The 25431-nt window shown below is 50.5% G+C and overlaps 1 protein-coding gene across 2 annotated transcripts; it reads right to left on the reverse strand.

The window, feature by feature from the left end:
* Positions 1-15494: 15494 nt before the first annotated feature.
* Positions 15495-21213, reverse strand: THY1 (Thy-1 cell surface antigen). Of its 2 annotated transcripts, none has more exons than XM_061146064.1 (4): positions 21100-21213; positions 18319-18379; positions 17494-17829; positions 15495-16744 (listed from the first exon to the last, which is right to left on the reverse strand). In XM_061146064.1, the coding sequence occupies exons 2-4, from the start codon at positions 18353-18355 to the stop codon at positions 16632-16634; spliced, it is 486 nt and encodes a 161-aa protein (XP_061002047.1). In that variant the 5' UTR covers positions 18356-18379; positions 21100-21213; the 3' UTR covers positions 15495-16631. The 2 variants fall into 2 exon arrangements, with proteins under 2 accessions (XP_061002047.1, XP_061002041.1); XM_061146058.1 differs by having other exon boundaries at positions 17494-17841.
* Positions 21214-25431: the final 4218 nt, after the last annotated feature.

The raw sequence follows: 25431 nt of genomic DNA on the forward strand, positions 1-25431 counted from the left end.
AATCTACCTGCCAATACAGGAGACACGGGTTTTAATTCCTGGATTGGGAAGATCCTGGAGTATAGCAACCTGCTCCAGTAGTCTTGCATGGAAAATTCCATGGACAGAGGAGCCTGGCAGGCTACACAGTCCATGGGGTCGCAGAGAGTCGACAAGACTGAGCAGCTGAGTGTGCACGTGCGTGCGTGCACACATACATCACAGAAGGAGCAGATTTGGGAGTGAGGGGAAGATCAGGAACTTGATTTAACACGTATTAAGTTTGAGATGTCTATTAGGCGTGTCAAGACACCAAGAAAGAGGTTGGATTTACATGTTTGGCAAGATCTGGGTTGGAGATATACAACTGAGAGTCATCAGCATACGGATGTTATTTAAAGCTATGAGATTAAAAGAAATCACCAAGGGAGCAAATATAAACAGGAAGGAAAAGATGTGCAAGGACTGAATCCCAGAGCTCTCTGTCGACTTAAAAAAGATACACAATGTGAGAGTTATGATTTATTGGGGGCAAAGTAGTTTTATTTGGGGGCAAAATGAGAACTGCAGCCCGAGATGCTGCACCTCAGATAGCTCTGAGAAACTGCTCCAATGAGGTGAGGTGGTGGGGAGGTCAGTGTATGTGGTTTTGGTGAAGGGGGAATTCATACGATCAAGCGCTTTCTTTGCAGAAGTTTTCTGCCAACCATGAGGAGCTGATGTCACCATGAGGGGATTTAGTGCTCTTCTAGATAGGAGGAGATGCAAGGACTGGGCTCATAAAATCAGTTCCTGAAAATATCTAGCTATTTAAGGACCTGTTCTGCCAGTTTTCCTGGAACACAAAATATCTAGTTCCTGTTTTCCACCCTGAACTTCCTTCAGGGCATGTGGAAGATCAACAGCTGCAACAGCACCGGAGTCAATCCCTGCAGAGGCAGATGGCAAATGCCTGTGGCAAGTGCCAGTTTGTCATTGACATCTCCGACATTAAATGGTTTTAGAGAATTATTGTTGGTTAGTTGCTAAGTTGTATCCGACTCTTTCACGACCCCGTGGACTGTAGCCTGCCAGGCTCTTCTGTCCATGGGATTTCCCAGGCAAGAATATTGGAGTGGGTTGCCATTTCCATCTCCAGGGGATCTTCCCAACCCAGGGACTGAACCTGTGTCTCCTTCTTTGGCAGGTGGATTCTTTACCACTGAGCCACCATGACAAACTGATTAGAAACATCTAGGTCCAAGATGGCAGAAGATTCCAGTGGACCTTGAGCCTCATTCAGTTTAGTTCAGTCACTCAGTCATGTCCGACTCTATGACTCCATGGACTGCAGCATGCCAGGCTTCCCTGTCCATCACCAACTCCCAGAGCTTACTCAAACTCATGTCCATTGAGTTGGTGATGCCATCCAACCATCTCATCCTCTGTCATCCCCTTCTTCTCCTGCCCTCAATCTTTCCCAGCATCAGGCTCTTTTTCAGTGAGTCAGTTCTTCACATCAGGTGGCCAAAGTGTTGGAGTTTCAGTTTCAGCATCAGTCCTTCCAATGAATATTCAGGACTGATTTCCTTTAGGATTGATTGTTTAGATATCCTTGCAGTCCAAGGGACTCAAGAGTCTTCTCCAACACCGTAATTCAAAAGCATCAATTCTTTGGCACTCAGCTTTCTTTATAGTCCCAGCTCTCACATCCATACATGACTACTGGAAAAACCATAGTTTTGACTAGACAGACCTTTGTTGGCAAATTAATGTCTCTGCTTTTTAATATGCTGTCTAGGTTGGTCATAGCTTCCAAGGAGCAAGCATCTTTTAATTTCATGGCTGCAGTCACCATCTGAATTGATTTTGGAGCCCAAGAAAATAAAGTCTTTCACTGTTTTCATTGTTTCCCTATCTGGTTTGCCATGAAGTGATGGCAAATGAGCTTCCTTATATGCTCAGTATAATACATTAGCATCTAAATGACACACCCTCCAGTACCTTGACCCTTCAGAGCTAACCCTAAAGGTCAAAGTGGGTGGTGGCCTAAATTCCTGGAAATTCCCACCTCTTCCCCCAAATAGGTAGAATACTCCTCCCACTCATTAGCATATGAAATTACCCACCCAGGTAAAAACTGACAACCCCATACCCTGGGGCCGCTCTCACCTTCTGAGATGGCCTACACTTTGTCTGTGGAGCGTGTTCTAAGTCCACTTTTTACCTATCCTTTGTCTCTCACTGAATTCTTTTTGTGATGAGACATCAATAACCTGAGTTTTGTTAAGTCCTGAGACCAGGTGTGTGATCTCGGTTAGAAGACGATGGGTTTAAGCCCCAGTCTGAGTTGCACATTTTCAGTTCCAACTGTGTGGGGTCTAAGTGTTTGTGTTCAGCATGTAGTTAACTTCTTGCACATGGTGAGGGTTTCAGCATCTGCTGAATAGCTTAAAGGATATGGCTCAGAATATTATCCATAGCCCTTGAGGAGGAACTAAAGTGCGTGACTTGGTTTATTTATTTACTTATTTTTGAAAAATGTACTTGGCTGTGCCAGGTCTTAGTTTTGGCATGTGGGAGCCTCTGTTGCCATGTGTGGGATCTAGTTCCCTGACCAGGGACCGAGCCAGGGCCCCCTGCATTGGGAGCACAGAGTCTTGACCACTGGGCCACCAGGGAAGTCCCCCTTGACTTGGTTTAATAGATAAACTCTTATTGTCTTGCTTGACTGTTTTCCTTTCATTCTGCATTTTCTCACTTCTCTGATTAAATTTGTTCTTTGGGAAGGCCTAGGAGGCTAAAGATTTTCTACAAATAAGAGAAAGGCAGAGGATATAGGTGGCTCTGTGCTGGGAGGGCCCCATGGGGTCCTGTTGAGTTACAAAGACAATTTTTTAAGTGGGAAAAATAGTTGTATGTTTATATATTGATGGGAAAATGCCAGTAGAGTCAGATGATGCGTGACAGAGATTAGTGGAGCAACTTTGTTGATGAGGTATGAGTGGATGGGATCTCTTATGGAATGAGAGCTTGGCTTTGGTCAGGATACTAACGTGCATTCAGAATGAGAAACGAGAAGCACAGCATGGGCACCAAGGCAGAGAGACGGATGGATGTGGTGGAACCTGGTGGAGATTCTCTCGGATGGCCTCTTTTCCTCAGTGAATTAGGCAGCAAGGTCAGCTGGATGGAAGAAGGGATAGAAATTTAGAGAAGTTGGGGGGCGTTGATGCACTAGTCATCTCGGGACACTTAACCTTGAGTGTGTATCAGAATTACCTAGAGAGTCTGTTCAAGCCCCGTCCAGAGTTTCTGGTTCTGGAGGGCTGGGTGGGCCTGAGAATCTGAGTTTCTAGGAAGTTTCTGGGTGGTGCTGAGGCTGCTGGTCTAGGGATGACCCTTTGAGAACTAGCTAGTATGGCCCAGTGGGTGGGAGGGCGAGTGTATGAACTGTGGACAGACAGTAGGGTTGTTAGGCAGCTTCACGGAGCGGTTTGAGGTTGGAAATCAGGGATTGAAAGTGTCTCCATTCAGTATTCTTCCTCATCACATTCACAGTCACTGTCCCTGGGTGGGGTCCTGTCTTTTTCTTTTTTTAACTTTTTATTTTGTATTGGGGTATAGCCAGTTAACGATGTTGTGGTAGTTTCAGGAGGACAGCAGAGGGACTCAGCCATACATACACGTGTATCCATTTTACCCCCAAAGTCCCCTCACATCCAGGTTGCCACATGACATCGAGCAGAGTTCCGTGTGCTGTACAGTAGGTCCTTGTTGGTTATCCATTTTATTTATTTTTAAAACTTTTTATTTCATATTGAGGTATAGCCAATTAATGGTGTTGTGATAGTTTCTGGTGAACAGTGAAGGGACTCAAGCCATACATATAATGTATCCATTCTCCCCCAAACTCCCCTCCCATCCAGTCTGCCCCATAACATTGAGGAGAGTTCCCTGTGCTATATAGTAGGTGTTGTTGGTTATCCATTTTAAATATAGCAGTGTGTACCTGTCCATCCCAAATCTCCCAACTTCCCCTTCCCTTCATTCTCCCCCCGCCATCCAGCAAGTTCATGTCTGTGAATCTCTTTCTGTTTTGCAAGTAAGTTCATTTCACATATAAGGGATGTTGTACGATATCTGCCGAATTTCCCTTTGATGTATGAGTCTCCCAATTCTTCCCCTTAGAAAAACCATAAATCTCTAAATCTCTTAGCTCTCTTCTCTTCACAGTTCTCTTGGAAGAGTTGTGCACACTGTCTCCCCACCTCCCCATCTATTCTGCAGACAGCTGGGAACCACCTGCACCCACTCGGCATCCTTTTCTGCTTGCTCGCTCCAACGGGCCTTTTCAGTCGTACTCGATTACTAGACCTCTTGCAAAGTTGAGACTGCCTACAGATTGTGTGATAATGCTTTTCTCCTTTACTCCCTGCTACCTCCTTCTCATTCCCCCTTTCCTCTGGTGTTGCTTCATTCTCAGTTTTCAGAGAGCTTATAGCACCGTGGTTGTTATACTTGCAGATTGTGTACTGTAGATTTCCTGAGGTAACTTCTGATTCCTCTGGTTACTAGCATGAGCCCTGCAACTTTTACATCTATATCTTCATACTATAACAAAAAATGGGGGACTTCCCTGGTGGCATAGTGGATAAGAATCTGCCTGACAACACAGGGGACAAGGGGTTTGATCCCTGGTCTGGGAAGATCCCATATGCCGCGGAGCAACTAAGCCCGTGGACCATAACTACTGAAGCCCATGTGCCCTCAAGCCAACAAGTCACGACTGCTGAACACATGTGCTGCAGATGTTGAAGCCCCTGCCCCTGGAGCCTGGACTCCGCAACAAGAGAAGCCACCGCACCACAACTAGGGAGTAGCCCCCGCTCACCACAGCTAGAGAAAGCCTGTGTGTAGCAACGAAGACCCAGTGCAGCCAAAAATAAATAGGTAGATAAATATAACAGTGTGTGCATATCAAAAAAGATATTTAAAAAAATGGGGATAGTAGTATCTGCTTCCTCATGGAGTTGATTTGGGGACTAAATGGGTTCATATAGGAAATTCTCGGGCAGTCCAGTGGTCAGGACTCCATGCTTTCACTGCCGAGGGTGCGGGTTCAATCCCTCATCAGGAAACTAAGATCCCGTAAGCCATATGGCATGGTGAAAAAAGAAAAGTTCATATAAACAAAAAGCTTTCAGTGGCACTTGGCATGTAGTGAGCGTCTGAGCTCATCTGATCTCCCGCTCATCCATCAGCTATTACTTGTATGGGCTGATGATGCCCAAATGTCTACTCACTCCTGAGTACCGGTCAGTCATCCAACTGCCTCCTGACATACCCTTGGACATCACATCAGTACCTCAATCTGAGCGTGTCTGAACCTTTAAACTTGCCATTTTCCATTCCATTTGCTCCCCTTCCTTTAATCCCCACATCTATGAATGGTGGCATCATCTATCTAGTTTACTACCAAAAATTTGCTAGTTTTCAACTTCTCTCCTCCCATAGTTCTCAAACAGAGGTATTCTCTTAGTCTATCAACTCAGATAAACAGGAAACTAATTTTTTTTTTTTTTTTGTAATATGGCTACATTTCTATGTGGCTGCTGTTTAGTTGCTAGGTTGTGTCTGACTCTGCGACTCCATGGACTGTAGCCTGCCAGGCTGCTCTGTCCATGTGCTTTCCCAGGCAAGAATATACTGGAGTGGGTTGCCATTTCCTTCTCCAGGGGATCTTCCTGACCCAGGGATAGAACCTGAGTCTCCTCCGTGGTGGGCGAATTCTTTCCTACTGACCTACCTGGGAAACCATTCTATGGAGCCAGCCCCTATTTAACTGGAGTGGTGGAGAACTGAGTTTCAGTCCGTTGATGGAGTTGCCCTTCCTTTCTTCAAGGATTGCCTGAACTCTGAGGGGTGTCCCATACGTATTTACTAAAGCCCTGGAGGAAGTGGCCCTTGTTATTGGGTTGGCCAAAAAGTTCATTTGGGTTTTTCTGTAAGATGTTATGGAAGAACCCAAATGAACCTTTTGGCCAACCCAATGTTAAATGGCCACCCAAGTGTCCACTGGGATGTATGCTGCCTGGTTCCTGCTTGTGTGACCTCGTTAGGTCTGATGTGTCTCTGCTGCTTCTCCGTCACTCTTGGACACGTGAGAATTATTCTGCCTATTCCAGGCCCCAGAATAGCAGGAGAAAGCATGACGCTCTCCAAGGTTCCAGCTCTCTCCAAAACAGGCTGCTCTCTGCAGTCACTTCCTCTCCCTGTCCTCTATCTTAGGATCTACCCCTGGTTGGGTGGTAGGGCCCCCTTGTGGTCAGATCTCAAAACCTTCTCTGGGTTTTTTCTGTCTCTGGGCTTCCCCTCTGGCTTGTGTATGCAGGTGGTGCTGGTGGTCATGCCAACGGGAGGCCTGGCTTTACCCAAGACATCTTCTCCACACCTTCTCTCCAGGCTGTGAGTCCTTTCTGTCTTGTGAAGGGTCTAGGCTAATGGAGCATAAAGGCCAGAACTGGCTTCCCATCCCCCCCCCCCCTTTTTTAAAAAATAATTTTATTATGTATTTATTTTTGACTGTGCTGGGTCTTCGTTGTTGTGTGGGCTTTTTTCTAGTTGCAGAGCCCAGTCTTCTCTTTGTGGTGGCTTCTCTCGTTGCGAAGCATGGGCTCTAGGGCACGTGGGCTTCAGTAGTTGTGTTTCCTGGGCTCTAGGGCACAGGCTCAGTAGTTGTAGCGCATAGACTTAGCTGCTCCGTGGCTTGTGGGATCTTCCGGATTCTCCACCACTTAGCTACAAGGGAAGCCCTGCCCCCTGGTTTTTGCTGTCACGTCCTTTTACTGAGGCATGAGCACAAAACTTTGGCTGGTTAAAGTAAGGCTATAGGGGTAAAGGGAAGCCAACAAAAGTAATATTTAAAAATATTATCGTACTGTATTCACTGCATCTTGTGGGGACCATGTCTTTTTTATTCTCTTTCTTTTGTTCCCCTCAGGTTCCCCTCTTACTGCCTCCGTTGCTTCTTAGTTCCAAGTTTTTTTTTTTTTTAAAGATTTTTTTGGTGTTGACCATTTTTAAAGTTTTTATTGAATTTGCTACAATATTGTTTCTGTTTTCTGTTTTAGTTTTCTGGCTATGAGGCATGTGGGATTTTGGCTCCCCCCAACCCTACATTGGAAGGCAAAGTCTTAACCACTAGATTGCCAGGGCAGTTCCCAGAGTTTCATTCTCATATTTCTCCTGGTTTGGCAAAATTTTCTTCCCAATCCTGAGGGTCAGGTTTCAGGAAAACAACGTGAGGTTTTTATGGTTGAAGACCTTTAATAAAAAAAATAAGTTTAGAAAGACTGAGTGACATATCCAACGTCTGATAAATATTTTATCTTGACTAAAATCAAGATTAGCACTCACACTAAAGGAAGTGCCAATAACATTTTACAGATCTGAAGTTAGCAGTAAGATGTATATTATAATTTCTATTTGTCATCCCTGGGTGGTTTCACTTATTTGGGGTTTCCCTGCAGTTTCAAGAGTCTAGTTGGTTTCAATGCAGGTGACATGTTAGGGCTTCTCTTCATGCTCGGTGCCTTCTGCAGGCATGTCTCCCGAGCTTTAGGATTTCCAGATGCTATGGCCCCACTGTCTCATTCCCTCGTGGTCTCCAAGCCGACTTTGCGGAATCCTTTACAAAGGGTGCTGGCCTGAGATCACATCCTATGATTTTTGACACCTTGGTAAGGAGAAGCAGGAAAAACCATTCTTTAAAAGTTGCCAGCACAGGGGCTTTCCTGGCAGTTCAGTGGCTAAGACTCCATGCTCCCAATGCAGGGGGCCTGGGTTTGTTCCCTGGTCAGGGAACTAGATTCCATATGCTCCAACTAAAGACCCGGCGAAGTCAAATAAAAATAATAAATATATTTTTGAAAAAGTTGCAAGCACATTTTCAGTTTATAGAGAGGGAGAGACTTCCCACTGGGGCTGACTGATTCTTTACTTTGGGAAAATCACCACAAAGAGGTTTTAATTTCCTACTCGTGGAGCAAGTATCCATCACTGAACTGAGAGGGTTGTTAGATCTGGCGGGTGGGAACGGTTTTCTGGCCTTCTAGCTTTTTTAGAAGGCGCTGGGGAGAAAGTATGCCTTGGCTCTGAGTTTTGAGTGCCCTGGCTGGGTCTCCGCCCAGCATATGTGTACAGGATCTGAAGTGTGAGACAGGGACCCGGGGAGCGGGGCAGGAGGTGCTAGAAGGTGAGAGGGAGCTGAGTAGGTCCTTCAGGCCTACTCAGGGCCCAGACGGCCGGCTAACACAGACATTTTCAAATGAACTGAGTTGGCGTGTGTCATGAGTCTGGGTGTGGGTGGCCTCTTAGGGTTAGAGGCGTACCCAAGCCCATGCCTCTGAAGGAAGTGGACTTTCTGCTGTTAGTTGTGCTGATACAGGAAGTAAAGAATGGGGGGTGATGGGTCTTAGACTCTCGGGGAGGAGAAGCTTTCCTCTTTCTGGGCTTCCTGACACTGTGTTCTGGGCTCTGAGGGGTTGGTGTGCTCAGAGCGTTCCTGGAGCTGACCCTCACCTGAGGGAGCAAGGCTGAGGGGTGTCCCTATTTAAGGCCCTCCTTCTCTTCACAAGTTTGGCTGAGGTGAATAGCTCTGCTTCATGAGGGCAGAGGTTCAGACCACCATGGTTCCTGCCCTTGGCCTGGCCCAGCTCCGTCCAATAGAGCTTTCTGTGAGGAGGGAGCATCACCAGCCACATGTGCTGCTGCGCGCTTGAAGTGTGACTGTTGCGGCTGAGGAACTGAAAATTTAATTTACTTAAGTGTTACTTGTTTATGTCTAAATGCACACATGTGGCTAGTGGCTACCATACTGGACAGCTAGGGTCTAGATGGCAGAAAGCCATGAAGCATTAAAGCCCAAAGCCTGAACCCAGAGCTGTGGTGCTGGCTGTCGTTATCAGAGGATACGGAGGTGCCAAGAGGCTGTGTCACCCTGTGTGGGGGGTGGAGCTGTCCCAGAAGGCCCCACAGCCAGAGGCGCCAGTGTCCTAAATGTGCCAAGGCTGCAGCTGACACCCCAAGAGCCCAGGACAGTGGGACCAAGTGTCAGGCCATAATTAAACTGACTGCCCACCATCCCATAGTGAGTGCCTCAGGCCCTGTCCTCCCTGTCCGGCTCAGTCACCAGTGGTCCAGAGAACTCAGCAGTTCTCTTCTGTGGCATCTCCTTACTGAACCAGTTCCCGTCTCCACCTCCCCAAAACCCTCTCACCCCCGGACACTTCTCTAGGGTGGACAAGCTCTGCTTTGTTCTCAGCCTCTTCTCCGGAGAGTCTGAGTGCCGGCCTTCAGAGAAACCCGTTGTCCCTTGAGGACATTGTTTCCCTTGAGGCCTCCTTCAGTGGAATCTGCCTTTTTTTAAACTGGAAGATAATTGCTTTACCCTGTTGTGTTGGCGTCTGCCACACAGCAATGAGAATCAGCCATAATTATATATATGTGTGTGTGTGTATGTATGTGTGTATATATATGTGTGTGTATGTATCTCCCTTCCCTCCAGAGCTTCCCTCCCCTCTTCCAATGGAGTCTGCTTTTACTCCATCCCTCACACATCTCAGGGTCAGGAGGTGGGGTTTGGGTGTCCTAGGGCTGCCGGGACAAATGACCGTCTCTTAAAGCAACAGAAATGTTTTTTTTTTTTTTAGACTTACACGTTTGGCCAGAAGTCCAAAATCAAGGTGCTTCCAGGGCCATGCTCCCTCTGAAGCCTCTGGGGGAGGGTCCTTCCCGGCCTCTTCCAGCTTCTGGTGGTCCCCGGTGATCCTTGGCTGGGGGCAGCACCACTCCAGTCTTTCCTCCATCTTCACATGGCTGTCTTCTCTCTGTGTCTCCTGTTTCTCTGTTCAAATTTCCCTTTCTCATAATACACCAATCTTTGGATTAGGGTCCACTCTAATCCTATGGGCTTCCCTGGTGGCCCAGAAGGTAAAGAATCTCTCTGCAATGCAGGATCGCTGGGTTGGGAAGATCCCCTGGGGAAGGGAATGGCAACCCACTCCAGTATTCTTGCCTGGGAAATCCTATGGACAGAGGAACCTGGTGGGCTACAGTCCATGGTATGACTGTATGATCCTATGACTTCATTTTAGCTTGATTACATCTGCAAAGACCCAGTTTCCAAATAAGGCTTCATTCATGGGTCATGGGGATTAGGACTTGAATGTATCTTTTTGGGGGAGGCTACACTTCAACCTCAAAATCACTGCAGATGGTGATTACAGCAATGAAATTAAAGGACGGTTACTCCTTGGAAGGAAAGTTATGACCAACCTAGATAGCATATTAAAAAGCAGAGACATTACTTTACCAACAAAGGTCCATCTAGTCAAGGCTATGGTTTTTCCAGTGGTCATGTATGGATGTAATAGTTGGACTGTGAAGACAGCTGAGCACCGAAGAATTGATGCTTTTGAACTGTGGTGTTGGAGAAGACTCTTGAGAGTCCCTTGGACTGCAAGGAGATCCCACCGGTCCATCCTAAAGGAGATCAGTCCTGGGTGTTCATTGGAAGGACTGATGCTGAAGCTGAAACTCCAATACTTTGGCCACCTCATGCGAAGAGTTGACTCATTGGAAAAGACCCTGAGGGTGGGAGGGATTGGGGGCAGGAGGAGAAGGGGACGACAGAGGATGCGATGGCTGGATGGCATCACCAACTCGATGGACATGAGTTTGAGTAAACTCCGGGAGTTTGTGATGGACAGGGAGGCCTGGCGTGCTGCGATTCATGGGGTCGCAAAGAGTCGGACACGACTGAGCGACTGAACTGAACTGAACTGAACACTGCAACCCACAGCAGGTGGGGGCCGTGTCCTTGCTGCCTTCCTCCCTGTGGAGGAATCCACTGGCATCTGGGTGCCCTGTTGCCAGCCTTCCTCACTGCTGCCACCTGCTGGCCCCAGGTCACCGCTGCCTCCTGGCTCAGTAGCTTCCTGCCTATCATTCTCCATGATTTCAACAATCACGTGGATGCTCCTTCCAGCCCGCTGGCCTGTCAGCTTTTGGCCCCCTGTACGTCCTGTTTCTATGTGTAATCTGCCCACTCTCTGACCTTTTTACTTCCTGACACAGTTAAGACTCTAAAATGCATTTTACAAATGTAAGTGCTCACATAAACACAGCAGAAAGTTCCCTTGTTTACTTAAAAAAAAAAATTGTGTTAAAATACATAAAACAGTTTGGTAGCGTTAAGTACACTCCCATTGTTGTGAAACTGCCGTCATCCATCTCCAGAATGCTTTTCATCTTGCAGAACTGAAACTCTGTACCCATTAAATAATGACTCCCCATCCCTCCTCCTCCCTCACCTCAACCTCTGGCAACCACCATTTTACTTTCTGTCTCTCTGAATTTGATTTTTGGCTTTTTTTTTTTTTTTTTGGTGGTAAAAATATATATATAAAATTTACTATCTTAACCATTTTTAAGCATATAGTTAAGTTGTGTTAAATAGCAACTTCTTTTTAAGGGTACATTTTGGTTCAGTTGTGAGTGCAGAAATTCCAAGTAACAGTTGCTCTAACACAGTATTCCATGGCTTCTCCGATTGCTCTACCATCATTAGGAATCCAAGCGTAGCATACAACTTCTATCTTGCAGTCCAAGATGGCTGCTCCAGTTCTAGCCATCAACTCCACATTTCAGCCAGCATGAAGATGAAAAGGGTTGAAAAGTACACATTCTCCATTTAAGAGCACTTCTCTGCTTGCAGTGCAGGAGACACGAGTTCGATTCCTGGGTCGAGACGATCCCCTGGAGAAGAATATTGCAGCTCACTCCCGTATTCTTGCCTGGAAAATTCCATGGACAGAGGAGTTTGGCAGGCTACAGTCCATGGGGTCACAGAGTCAGACATGACTGAGTGACTGAACACACATACATAGAAATTATACTCATTATTTTGTGTTAATGTTCCATTGGACAGAACTTAGCCATATGTGCACATCTTGCTACAAGGGAGCTGAGAAATGTAGTCTTTATTCTGATCAAATGTAGTCTTTATTCTAGTTCAAATTTGTGGGTTCTATTGCTGAGAAAGAAGAGGAGAATGCATGTTGGGACACCACTAAGCAATCTCCCACAGCTTTGCTGCCTCCTAGCAACAATCACTGCGTTGAAATCAATTTCTGACTTCTTACTGGGCTGTAGATTTCTTCAGCCAGGGGCTGTGTCTTTTACCTCTTCGCACAGCTAGGTCCTTAACATTTGTTGTACAAATAAATGTTCCAGTGCTACCATCTGATTTTATTTTTTATTTTATTTTTGGCTGCGCTGCAAAGCTTGCAGGATCTTAGTTCCCTGCAGTGGGGGGTGTGGAATCCACTGGACCACCAGGGAGTTTCCTCCATCTTATTTTGGAAATCAGAGAAGTGAGGCATTGAAGGGTGAAGTGACTAGGATCTTCTAGCTCAGGTTTCCACTGAATACCAGAGGCTATTTGATTGACCTCCTCTGACCATGCGCACTGCCGGGCACGCCCACCTCCGCTGCCGGGCCAGGCGGGCCATCAGTGGCCCTTCAGGGTGGAGCCACACTTGGCCTCTGCAGAACTCTCCTGTTGGTTCTACTCTGCCCTCCCCAGCATGTGCCCATTTCTATACTTTCCCTGTCCCCAGGTCTTCCCTCTGCCGGGCAAAGATGCCTCCCAAGGGTCTTTTTTTTTTTAATCTTTGGCTGTGCTGGGTTTTTGCTGCTGTGTGCAGTGGGCTTTCTGTAGTTGCAGTGAGAGAGGGCTGCTCTGTAGTTGCTGTGGGTGAACTTCTCATCTCGGTGGTGTCTCTCGTTGCAGAACACGGGCTCGAGGCTGCAGTAGTTGCAGCTCCAGGGTTCTAGAGCACAGGCTCAGTAGTTGTGGCGCACAGGCTTAGTTGCCCCTCATCATGTGGAATCTTCCCAGACTGGGGATTGAATCCCAGTCCCCTGCATTGGCAGGCAGATTCTCTTACCACTGAGCGACCAGGGAAATCCTTCTGGGAGTCTTCACAGGACATGATCCTCCCGAGGGGTGGGCATATTTGGGCCCTGAGAGCCCTGGGCAGGAGGCAGTCCCACCTTTGTCCTAAATCCTTGCTGGATTAGCAGGAGGGAGGACCTTTGTCACGCTGCTAGAACTCAGGACTCCAGCCCCACAGATTCCTTAATGATAGATGAGAAAGTGGTTGACTCCTAACCTGGGACTTGCTTCCTTCACATGTAGAGAAACCTGCTCATCACAACATGGGAGTTGCAGACATAGGACAGGAACATCGTGCTGGTGGCGGTGGGCAGGGGGGGTAGGGTGGCTGGAGGACGCATGTCATGGGTCCCCTGGATGCTGGGTACATTTATTGGTTGGCCAGAGAGAGTCCCTGTGTCTCCCCATGGTGATCCCCTTGCCCTTCGTGAGGGAGCACCTGGGTGTTGGGAAGACCCTCACACCAGATGTTCAGATGTTCCTCTGTCTCAGTGACGGAGGTGTGGAGAGGAGCTTCTTTCTGTTTCCATTGAGCAAGCATTCTGTGCCCTAAGGGAGGGACCTAGACGGCCGAGGGGGGCGTGGGGGAGGGGTGAGGAGGAGTGGGAAGGGGCTTGGTGGGGTGAGTCCTGGGCATTTGTGCAGGAACCAGGGACGGCTGGGGCTTAGCCCTCCCCCCCCACCCAAATTTTAAACTTTTAATTTTGAATTGGGGTATAGCCGATTGACAATGTCGTGGTAGTTTCTGGTGAACAGTGAAGGGACTCGGCATCCATATGACTGTACCTATTCTTCCCCAAAGCCCCCTCCCATCCAGGCCGCCACATAACACTGAGCAGAGTTCCATACAACAGGTGCTTGTTTGTTATCCATTTAAAATACAGCAGTGTGTACACAACCTTCCCAAAGTCCCTAACTACCCCTCTTTGTTATTAGCCAAGTCACCGTGGACGTGTCGCAGCACCTTCAGGCTCTCCTGCCTTGACCCGAGAGGAGCTGACTGCCATCATAGCCTGCCTCTGAGAGCCCGCCGCAGCCCCGGCCCACAGTCTTTCGGGTCGGCTTGTGCTGTGAGGCCTGACAGCTCTGACTTTTAAGTCGTTGAGCCCCTTCTCAGGCCCAGGCCTGTTCCTCTCTTCTCCATCTCTGCCTTCTGGGAGCCCCCTGGCCCTCAGATGGCCTCTGTATCTTCTGAAGCTAACCCCACTCACTGTGGGCCTTGGGCTTTCCTTCTCCCGCTCCGCCCCACGGCAGTGGAGGGACCCTTGTGGGGTGGGGCACTAAATTCTTGAGGGGGACAGTGCCAGGGTGACAAAGACCCCGCAGGGGGCTCATGCAGGTGCCGGGGTCTCATGGCTTCTCACAGTCGAGGCTTGGCTTCCCAGTTCCTTCCAGGAAGTTCCTTCCAACTTGAACTCTTACTACCCCGAGTGTAGCATTTGAATTCCCTTCCCCTTCTAAAGGCTCTTTTGGCTCAGTGGTAAAGAATCTGCCTGCAATGCAGGAGACCTGGGTTCGATCCCTGGGTCGAGAAGATCCCCTGGAGAAGGAAATGGCAACCCACTCCAATATTCTTGCCGGGTGAATCCCATGGATGGAGGAGGCTGGCGGGCTACAGTCCATGGGGTTGCAAGAGTTGGTCATGACTTAGGGACGAAACCACCACCAAGCAAAGCAAAAGGGACCTGTGCCCAGGCCGGGCGCCCTGTACTGAATGTCTGACAGACCATGTGGGGTTGGGTAGGCCTCCATTTCTTGTTGGCCACAGTTTCTTTTCCTTGGGGGCTTCTCTTGCTCTCTTCTAACCCGGCCACTAGGGGCTTGGGAGTCGGTGGCGTGAATTTAGATCCTAGGCCTTTAAGCAAAAGCTCAGAAAAATCATCCTACCCAGCACTAAATATCAGATGAGTCAGATTCTGGGTAGTCACCACTCTCCTCCCCCAGATGCCCTGGCAGAGCCTGGAAGGATGTCTGGGAGCTGTGTCACTCTGCCAGCCACTGGGACCCCTGATGCCAGGGAGTGCTGTTGGCGTTTTACTCAGTGATTTTAGGGGAGGGAGCCTGGGATGGGCCTGTGTTGTCTCCCCACCCCAGTGCTCTCTATGGCCATGCTGGACTTATGCTTGTCCTCACACCCTGGTGGATGAGGGCAGCTCCATGTAGCAGATGTAACCTGATGGGGCATTTCTGAGAACAAGCCCATCTGAGAAAGGCAGACTCTGCACCCTGGTGCTTGTTAGCCTATTCTGGACCAGTGCCACGTGGCTTGGCCCACAGGTGTTGTGGGCAGGTGAGTCCGCATAGAGGGAATAAGCCTTTCTTTGGGCAAACGTGTGGTGGTAGAATGGTTGAGAAGCCAGGCGTGCAGTGGTCCACCCCTGGAGGCAGCGGGGAGAGGAAGGGCTGCTGAAGGCGGTGGGGGGGGGGGGACAAGAGGCAGGGGACTGGACCTCTTGGCTAAGGGAGGGGGGCGGGCAGGCCTGGAGAGAGGAGCAAAGCAGAGACCCACAGGTGGGAAGATTCCAGAGGCTTGGTTTTATTATACAGTATTCTTTTTCCTCAACGAGATGCCATAAGCTGTGCTGGCACTACACACGGTCACGAGACATGGCAGAGCCGCCGGGTGGGGAGCTGGGTGCTAGGAAAAGCCATCGCTCGAGATAGGTCCCACTCAAGGGTCTCACCCCGTGGCCTGCCTCAGGCCCCCCCGGGAGGTCCCTGAGAAGGCAGGCCTAAGGGGCAGGGGGCTGTCAGAAGGCTCAGGCACTGCTGGGGGAAAGGGGAAGAGCCTCCCGGAGAAACACTGGGGCCAAACTCCGTGGGTCTCCATCAGGGCCTCCAGCAGGCCTGAGTTCTGGAAGCTCATAGGACCTTGGGGTAAGCCCAGGAGGGGGCTTGTCCTCCTCTGCCACCTTCCTAGCTGCTGGTCGGGCCAGTGAGAGACACTGGACTCCCAGCTGTAGCTTCCTCTGTGGTGGGGGAGGGTGATGCACCCTCCACCTGCCTCCAACCCATCAGCACTGCTTCCCACACAATCGGCATCGTCACTGGATCAAACCCCGGGCCCAGGGCCCCTCGGCAGGGTAAGAAGATGGCATTCTTCTGTGGCAGGAAGTGCTCGTGGCGACACTCGGTGTTCCCCTCATGCGATGGGCCACGCTAGGCGGTGCCCCCACATCTGGGGCCTTCAGGCGCCATCCCGCCTGCTCGGGCCAGACACACCCTCCCCCTCTTCATGCAGGGTTCTCCCAGGCCTCAGGTCCCCACGGGCAAGGACGATGGCCTCCAGGGACTGATACCCCTACATCCTTCCACCCCTCCCATCCCCTCACTCTCCATCAGGTCTCCAACCCTGGCTTCCCCGTTCACAAATGCCCCAAGAAAAGGAAGGTTAAGCCCTAAATATAAACCAGACGGAAGCAGCTCTGGAACAAACAGTACAAGTAGCCAGTGGCGGGCAGAGGGGGTGTGAGGTGGCACTGGCGGAGGGGAGGGAATGGCATGCAGCACTGGAATCCCTTAGGAGGGGAGGGGTCCCCATCGCTCCCCAAGGTGTGTGAGGGGTTGTGGGGAAGGGGGCTAGCCGACTCAGAGAAGCAGCATCTCTGGACTGGGCCTTGTGGCTTCCTGTGTGCTCCGTGGGCCCGAGCCGTCAGAGGGAGATGAAGTCCATGGCCTGCAGGAGAGGCAGGGAGAGCAGCAGCAGCAGCAGCCACGAGGTGTTCTGGATCAGCAGGCTTATGCCCCCACACCTGACCAGTTTATCTGTGGTGAGAGAATGGGGCAGACAGGCAGGGTGGGAATGGAGAGGGGCCGGACCTAGAGCAAGGGTGCTTTCCCCTGGGGAGGCTGGCGCCATAGTGTCTTGGCTGCAACCAGGGCCAGCCTGGTTGAACCAACCGTCTTTCCCATTTGCAGGTTCCTGAGCTCTTGAAGGGCTCCTCTGGTGGCTCAGACGGTAAAGAATCTGCCTGCAACGCAGGAGACCCAGGTTGGATCCCTGGGTTGGGAAGAGCCCCTGGAGAAGGGAATGGCAACCCAATCCAGTATTCTTGCCTGGAGAATTTCACGGACAGAGCCCAGTGGGCTACAGTCCATGAGGTCACAAAGAGTTGGACATGACTGAGTGACTAACACTTTCATCTTTTTTTTTTTTCCCTGAGCCCTTGAACACATATCATCACAAGAAAACTGCGGGTGAGGTAGCTAGAGCCATCCTGTTTTCCAGGTGGGGAGAAGGAGTTTTGGGGAGGCCCAGTGATTTGCCCACGCTCATAGGGGAAGCATCCACCACACTACTCCACCTGTCTGACTGTCCCCTTAGCCCTTCCCCCATTCAGGCTGGGGGTAGTGATTCCCCTGGGCACAGGCGGCCATAGGGGACAGGGGAGAGAGGTTACGGTGCTACTCTCCTCTGCGGCCCAGCCAAGAGGCCTGCCTGGTGTCCCAGCCGGCCCGTTCCTCCCCAGCTTGCCTCTGCCTGCCTACCTGATCTTGCTGGGGGCTTGCCTCACCTCTGATCACAGAGACATCCTTGTTGGAGACGGTGGGATTCGGGCCAGAGAGGCGGAGTTCACACGTGTAGACCCCCTCATCCTTGGTGGTGAAGTTGGACAGGTAGAGGACCTTGAGGTTGTACTTGCTGAGGAATTTGGTTCGGGAGCTGTATTCTGGCCTGGTGACCCCATTGGAGCCAGAGAGCACCCACTTCTTTGTATCACGGGTCAGGCTGAACTCATACTGAATGGGCGTGGTGGTGGTATTCTCATGATGGCAGTCTAGACGAAGGCTCTGATTCACCAGGCAGGCTGTCAGGCTGGTCACCTTCTGCCCACGGGCCACCTGTAAGACTGGAACCAGCACTGCCCCCCTCTAAGCTGGGGAAGGACCTATAGAGCAGGGGGCCTCCCGCCCACATTCACAGCAGAGGAAGGCCTGACCAGGGAGGGCACCAGGGTCTGCTGCCAAGCACCTCTCCCTGCCCAAGGGGTCCCTGAGGGCCAGGGTACCGTCCCTTCTGCAGATTCCAGCCCATCTCCCTCTGTTCTAGTCCTGGGGTCCCGCCAGTGTGTTCCAGGGGCAGGAGATCTTGGGGGAGTTGACACTACATCGTGATCTGCATTTTCAGATTCCAACTCAGTATGGGGCAGGCTTAGTGAACTGTGTTTCTAGAAATGGTCCCAGGTGGTCAGAAAACCAACTAGATTGCTCAGCTGTCTTAGATTGCGCTCTCTCCCTTAGTCACCTACACCTTCTGAGTTCTTGAGGAAGAAGCTAGCTTTTCTGAAAAGAAAGCAGCCAGGGAGCTTGGAATCCCAGCCCTATCCCTTGCCCGATACCTGTCAGCAGGAGGGCGATGCCGATGGTAGGGTTCATGGTGCCGAGAGCTCAGTCCTGGATCTGGGGTGGAACAAGATGGGAATCAGCCAGGAGGTAGGGCAGGTGTGCCCAGACTTACTGCCAGGGCTGGGGGCCCTCGGGAGACATCCCATAATGGCCATCCAAGCCCCTCTCTACAGCCCTCTCCCCTCCGCACCTCAGTGACTGTGACACTGCCGCGCAGCTCTTCCCTGTCAGGGAAAGCGAGGGGGTAGGAGAACACACCCTTCTGTGGTGTGTGTGTATATGAGCATTTACTAGCTGGGTGGCTTTGAATAAGTGACTTTAACTCGATCATTTCCAAGGCAGGGATCTCCTACTATTTTTATTGTAAAATTTGCAGAAACACAATTTATCTTAACCATATATATAAAAAAAAAAAATTGGCTGCATCAGGCAGTGTGGAGTCTTAACCGCTGGACCACCAGGAAGTCACTGTTAATTGTTTTTAAGTGTATGGTTCAGAAATGTTAAGTTCATCCACACTGTAGTGCAGCCAATCTCCAGAACCCTTTTGTTGAGGAAATTAAAATGGAGGAAGTCTTGTTCAGGCTTCAGAAGCAGGAGAGCAGGCCTCTGACCTGCCTGGACACTGCCCGGATTCTGTGCGTTCCTGCAAGCACAGCTAGTCAGGCGACACTTTAGTTAAGAAAAAAGAGCGGGTCTTGGAATTCCTGAACCCCTGAGGGTCTGGCCAATCCCCCAGGGTCTAGTGAAATCCTATGACTCATAAAGTGAAACAAACAGCATTGTAAGGTTAAATAAGTAAAACCAGAAGAGCATTTCTGCATGCAAACAAATGGTGCTATCACTGTAAGGCCCGGGATTATAAGCAGGAACCCCCAAACTGCAATTTGAAGTCTCACCAGATAAGTGGACACTTAGCCTGGGACACTTTCCCAACTGGGACTCCAGACTGCTGTTACTTGGGACTTCTCAGTGCTGTTTAAGTCTGGATGTTGGTTGGCCCAATTTGGTGATGTATGTGCTGTTACTTACTGTTTCTATTTCTCTTTTCTTTTAATGACTATATATTAAAATTAAGTTAAATAAGCCTCTATTAAATATTGAAATTGTTTATGTATTTATTTGTGATTTCTTTTGTTAAGGATCCTTCAATCTGAAATGAAAGTTCAGCAAAACACCTTTTCATCTTGCAAAAACCAGAACTCTCTACCCATGAAACAAAACCTTATTCAGGGCCTTCCTATTTCTTATTCTGAAGAAACTCCCCAATGCCCAAACAGTTCCTGGCATATAACAGATGCCTGAAAGATACTGAATGAACCTGGCTTTAGATACCCACCGGGTTGTGATGGGGCTTAAGGAAAATGACAAACATCTAGCACTGTTCAAGAGTTAAGTGATCCACAAGTGTTCATCTCTGACCAGCTGTGTGGCTGGAGATGATGGTTGGGTGGTCAGTCATGTGTGTGTGGGGGCCCACTTGGCACACAGCTAAACGTGTCTCCGGTTGTGTGTGCGGAAGGTGACAGTGGTCTCCTATTGCATGTGGTCTCTGCATCGGAACCAAGACATTTTCTATTGTTCAGCTCTCTGGGCAGGGTTCCTGGACCTGCAATTTTCCAGTCCGCCTTCTGGTAGCCTCTCTGCCCCCATCTTTTTTTGCAGCCTGGGCTCAGTCAGTATCCTGGCGAGGCAACAGAGCGGGTAGATTAGCCTGTCTGCAGCAGCATTCGCCAGGGAGAGGCCACAGGAGGGCCGTGCCTGGGTGCTAGCGCTCCCGTGCGCAGTGCGCGCCGCTAGCCGCGTCCAGGTCCCCCGGCGCTCTGCCCAGTGCGGGGAGGGAGGGGCGAGGCTGGGGTCCCCGGGCGCCTGCGCTGCAGTCAGTTCCCTTTCAGACCTCCGCCGAAAAGGACCCGGAGGTGCTGTTGGGGAAGAAAGGGGGAGGGGGGCAACATCTGGTTTTGATTAGCAGACACTGAGTTACAGAGGCGGGTGGCGAGCTTGGGATCTAGAGAGGAAGGGGGAAGGCGGCTAGAACTAGAAAGGAAGAAATGGGGCTGGAGCTGGAAGGGGATGCAGAGCGGAAGGGTGGGGTGGACGCTACAGGGGAGGCACCGTCTGTTAGCGTTTCCCTGGCCTTGTGTCCCCGCAGCTCAGAACCCGGAGAAGCTTCGCGCTCCCTCCCGCTCTAGCTCGCATTCGACTAACCCCACCCTTATTCCGTTTCCCTATTCCAAGTCTCTTCTTTCCCAATTGAGGTCCCCCTTCCCCCTCGCTTATCCTTTTCCGGTTCTCGCCTCCCCTGTCTGCGGCCTTTCTCCCGGTCCCACGCCGCCCCACCCGGCCCCGCGGCACTGCGGTTTCCCGTTCCTTGGATGCCCCGCACCCAGCCCGCCGCGAGGTCGCAGGGCAGAGATTGCCTTCAGTTTTCGGTCCTCCGTTCCCCTAGTCTCACCCCGCCTCACCACCCCACGCCTTTACGATCTGGGTTTGGGTACATCTTGGTGGAGAGCAGAACCCAAGCCTGTCCTTGCCGCCCTCTTCCCGGTTCTCCTCCAGCACTCCAGTCCCAGGTAAACGTCTCCCAGCGGGCGAAAGGTGCGCCGCGGCTCCCGCCCCTGCCTTGCAGGCAGGCCCCTCTCCAAGCACTGCGCAGCTCCTTCCCAGGGCGCCCTCGGTCCGTTTTCCGAAGCCTCGGATCGGGAGGGCTGGCTTGGGCGCCAGTGACCTATCCATCCCTGCGCCCCGGGTCCCGCCCTGGCTCCAGCTCCCACCTGGCCTCCGGTCCTCCGCCGCTGCAGCCGCCCGCAGACGCGCCGCCGCCTCCAGTTGCTGCACGGTGCCCCGCGCCCGCAGTTTTCACCAGGGGTGGGAGAGGGGGAGCGGGGAGGGCCCGGGGGCTCGGCCAATCAGAAGCTGAGCGGCCTCGAGAAAGGGTGGTGGAGGGGGGAGGAGGCGGTCCGAGATAGACGTGAAAGAGGGGACTTCTGCAGCAAAAGGGGGCCGCCATCCTGTGGCCGTCTGGCCTGGTCTGGGAGGGCAGGGTTCTGGACTCTGGAGATCGGGCTGGGGTCGCTCAGGGAACGCTAGCCGCCTCCGAGAGCCCCGCCATGACCACTCCCCTTTTAAGGCTTTAACCCTTTCTTTTGACCTAGGTTTCGGAAGCCTGCGCGAAAACCGAGGGGGTAAGGAATGGTGGATGGAAGCCAGCTGCTGGGTCCCCTTAGGCAGCGCCCACGCCTCCTCTTTTCTGTTTCGGCTAGAACCTATCTCCGCGGGAGCAGCCAGTGAGAGGTGTTTGGTGTTGGAATATTCCAGGTTTTCTCCAAAGGAAGATAGTGGGGTGTTTTTCCACATGGCAGCAGCCCTCAAGGGCAGCACTTGGTTTTTCCTGGTCCCCAGCCCTGCCCCAACTCCTCACCCAGCCTAGAACACCCATCTCTTAAAAGGCTTTCTGCGCTGGGGCACTGTGTCCCTCAACTCAGGGGCTGGCACTTCCTGGTGCAGACAGCTAGAAGGTTCTTCTTGATTTCATGTTCCCCTCTTACCCCTCACACCCACCCAAGTCCCTGAGTGCTGTGTCCTTGGCCTTCAGACAAGAGGAGGGGTGCTGCCCTTTATAAAACATTCTGCTTAGCCCGTTCCATCCATGGCCACAATCTGCTGGGATCATCTCATCCCATTTCATGGCTAAGAGGTGGAGAGATGGCCAGTCGCCCTGGGCTATGGAGCCCCAAGTCTTTGGAGCCCCAAGTCTTTGGTGCTGAGCTATATTCCACTGCTGCATCTCAGCCCAGGGGAAGGGGAAATTCTGGAACTGTGGGAAGGGAGAGGAGACAGGACCACTAGAAAGAATAGCAGATACCATGCTTTTAATCCTCTGGGGCATCTGTCCTTGCTCCATTTATTTGAAGTCACCAGAAGCCCTTGGACTTTTTTTTTTAAATAGCCAGTGCTGATGACTTGTGTCTCCATTTTTTTTTTTTTTTTTGGAACAAAGGTTTATTTGATTAATTTGCATCCTTGTGGCCTCTTTGTGAATTCTGGTTGGGACATCCTGTGGGCTGACCCTGCCCCCCCTCCCCCCCCCCCAGCCATTCTCCTGTTTCTTCACAGAGATCGGTGTTGGCACCTTCTCGGCAGTTTCCATTACTGTAATGGTACTGTTGGAAGCCATCCCTGGGCTAGCAAGTGGGAGATTCACCTCCTTCTCCCTCCCTTGGAGGTTAGGTGGCCTCCCAGCACTTAGAGTGATGCAACTTTCTAACTGGAACAAGCCTCACACATGGTCCAATCCTCAGAGCCTTGGCTCTGGTAAACAGCAGGAGCTCCTGGAGCACTTTATGAGAAAGGTAACTGCTCCTGCCCACCCATGATTTCCCTAGCCTAGTAGTAGGGCTGCCCGAGTCTACATTTCCCAGACTTCCAGGACTGGGAACTGCAGATCATCCCTTTTCATAGATGAGATGACCTGGCTTCTCATTGTCTGGAGAGTAATTTTTAAAAAAAGTATTTATGGATTTAATTTTGGCTGTTCTGAGTCTTTGGTGCTGCGCACAGGCTTTCTCTGGTTGTGGTGTGTGGGCTTCTCCTTGCAGTGACCTCCCTTGTTGTGGAGCACTGGCTCTAGAGACCGAGCACAGTGGCTCAGTAGTTCCAGCACGTGGGCTCAGTAGTTGCACCTGTAGGCTTCAGAGCGCAGGCTCTGGAGTTGAGGCGCACAGGCTTAGTTGCTCCGTGGCATGTGGAACCTGGAATCTTCCTGGACCAGGGGTTGAGCCAGTGTCCTCTGCATCGCAACGCACATTCTTAACCGTTGGACCACCAGGAGAGTCCTGGAGGGTAATTTTTAAGTCCCTGGATGTCCTGCCCCTGGCGGCCAACTTCCACCACCACCTCAATCTTTCCCATTCTTCTTCATGCTGCATTCTGGACACTAGCCTCCTCCTTGGCACTCCACTCTGTCTTCTTTCCTGCTCACCAGCTTTCTGGTTCTCAATCCAGGGATCTTTCCTATCAAAACACAGTTGCTTTAGTTGCTTTTGCTTCAGCCTAACCCTGCCTCCTACCCCCATGGGGTTGGAGATGGTTCTTTTTTCCTTTGGGCAAGACATGAGGATACTCACAGGCCCCTTAACAACAGAAAATATCTGGGTTCTGTCTGGATAAGACCCTGGGTGCTCTGTTTCCCACTCTATGGCCCAGCCACTGAGTGTTGCTGGATGGAAGGCCTAGCTGTGCTATTTTGATAAGATTTCAAGGACCTGGCCTATTTTCTGGGTCCCCAAGCACTTTGCTTCAGGAAGGGGAGGGGAGTGTGGCAAGGTGTGTCTGCTAAACCAAGGTGTCTGACTGGATGGAGGTAATGGCTCGAATGATACATTTAGGGGCTGGGATGGAACACAGGGTCCTGATGGGGAGGAGATTTTAAAACTCCCATTTTCTGTTGGCACAGGATAGGAGTTCTGAAAGCAGGAAGGAAGGGTTTATTCACCCAAGGCAACATTTCCCGACTAACTGTGGCTGCCCTGCGGGTCCCTTAGGTCTTTCCTCTCCCATCACCTCCAGGTGCCCCATCTGGAGATACATGGAGTAATGCTCCTCTCAAAATGCACCTTCCTTTAGGCTAACAAAGGGTCTACCAGCCATTCACTCTATTCCCTAATTTCATCTGATTGTCTTTATAAAATCACAAAGGTGGCAGAAACCATCTCGTCATTTTGTAGCTGAAAAATGAGGCCCCCAAAGGATAATGATCTGTCAAAGGTCAGACAAATATTTTGAAACACAGCCAAGACAAGCTAGACTGCAGATCTTCTGACTCCTTGTACAGTACAGACCCACTCCTTCCATGGTGGGTCTTCAGACTTCTGCTGGACTGACTTCACTGGTCCCGGATGAAATGGAAAAAACAAGGAGGTTGTGGAGTACTCTGAACATGCCTGTCAAGTTGCTACATTGTTTTGATCACCTCCCCTTCACACTGTTGATAAGGGAGAATTCCAAGATTCCCATCCTAGGATTTCAGAGATGGTCAAACACAAGAAACCTGTTGATTTAACAAAATAGTCACAACCTAAAAGTTAAGAGTTCTGTTTTATTTGGTGGGAATTTTTAGGACTTCAAGCACGGGAGACAGCATCACAAGTGACCCTGAGAGAACTCCTCTGAGGAGGCGAGGGGAGGGGCCAGATTATAGAGAAGTTTGGCAGGCAGTCTGAACATCAAAAGATTATTGTTAATTAAAGAAAATCAGAATTCTCAAGGAATTTAGCACTTTTCTGTGTATGGGAAGGCGCAGGAGTCTGGGCTTGCTCTCTGAAATTATTGCTTTCAGGTGCATCTCAGCTATCTGTGGCCAGTATCCTGTGTTTTCACATCCTGAGCGTCCTTTCCTCAGGGCTCACCATAGGGAGTGGCTGTAGTCTGATGCTAGGTGGCAGGTATTATTTTCCTTCCTGAGTGCCCTTAGGGCTCACTAGCTCACCTTGGAGGGCTGTGATTGCTGATGACTGAGGCTAAAGAAGTGGTAGTGGTAAAGAAGCCACTTGCCAATGCAGGAGCTGCAGGAGCTGTAGGAGACGGAGGCTCAGTCCCTGGTTGGGAAGATCCCCTGGAGGAGGAAATGGCAACCCGCTCCAGTATTCTTGACTGGATAATCCCATGGACTGAGAAGCCTGGTGGGCTATAGTTCATGGGGTGGTAAAGAGTCAGATATGACTGAGCATGCATGAACTTGATATCCTTGTTTACTGATATGGCAAGAAATAGTCCACGTCTGACCCCTGACACTGTACAGATGTGATTGACAGCAGTTTATTAGTCACCTATACTCACAGCCCAGAGAAAGACACCACATGCCAGGCCCTGCCACTCAGGAGCTGCATTTGAATAGTGAACAAACAGGAGCTCTGGAAGGCTTTGTGATATCCAAAGGGTGGAATGCTCATTTCCCACAGGAAGATATGATTGGCTGGTTTGAATAATTCTGTGGACTGGCAGGGAAGTGAAGGCTTATTCTCAGGGATAAGAAGGAAAAAAGATGGTTAATTGACTCGAGGAACTTATCAACAGAAGCTAATAACTGGGAAATAGAATTTGTGGTT

This window comes from Dama dama, chromosome 1, assembly GCF_033118175.1.
Source record: "Dama dama isolate Ldn47 chromosome 1, ASM3311817v1, whole genome shotgun sequence".
In the NCBI taxonomy this organism is placed as follows: domain Eukaryota; kingdom Metazoa; phylum Chordata; class Mammalia; order Artiodactyla; family Cervidae; genus Dama; species Dama dama.

Excerpts from the sequence above, each read along its gene's own strand:
- THY1 (XM_061146058.1), bottom strand. The coding sequence starts at position 18,355 with ATGAACCCTACCATCGGCATCGCCCTCCTGCTGACAG. Across the intron at positions 17,842-18,318 it reads CATCGCCCTCCTGCTGACAG|TGCTGGTTCCAGTCTTACAG; the intron begins GTATCGGGCAAG and ends AGAGGGGGGCAG. Across the intron at positions 16,745-17,493 it reads GGATGTCTCTGTGATCAGAG|ATAAACTGGTCAGGTGTGGG; the intron begins GTGAGGCAAGCC and ends CTCTCACCACAG.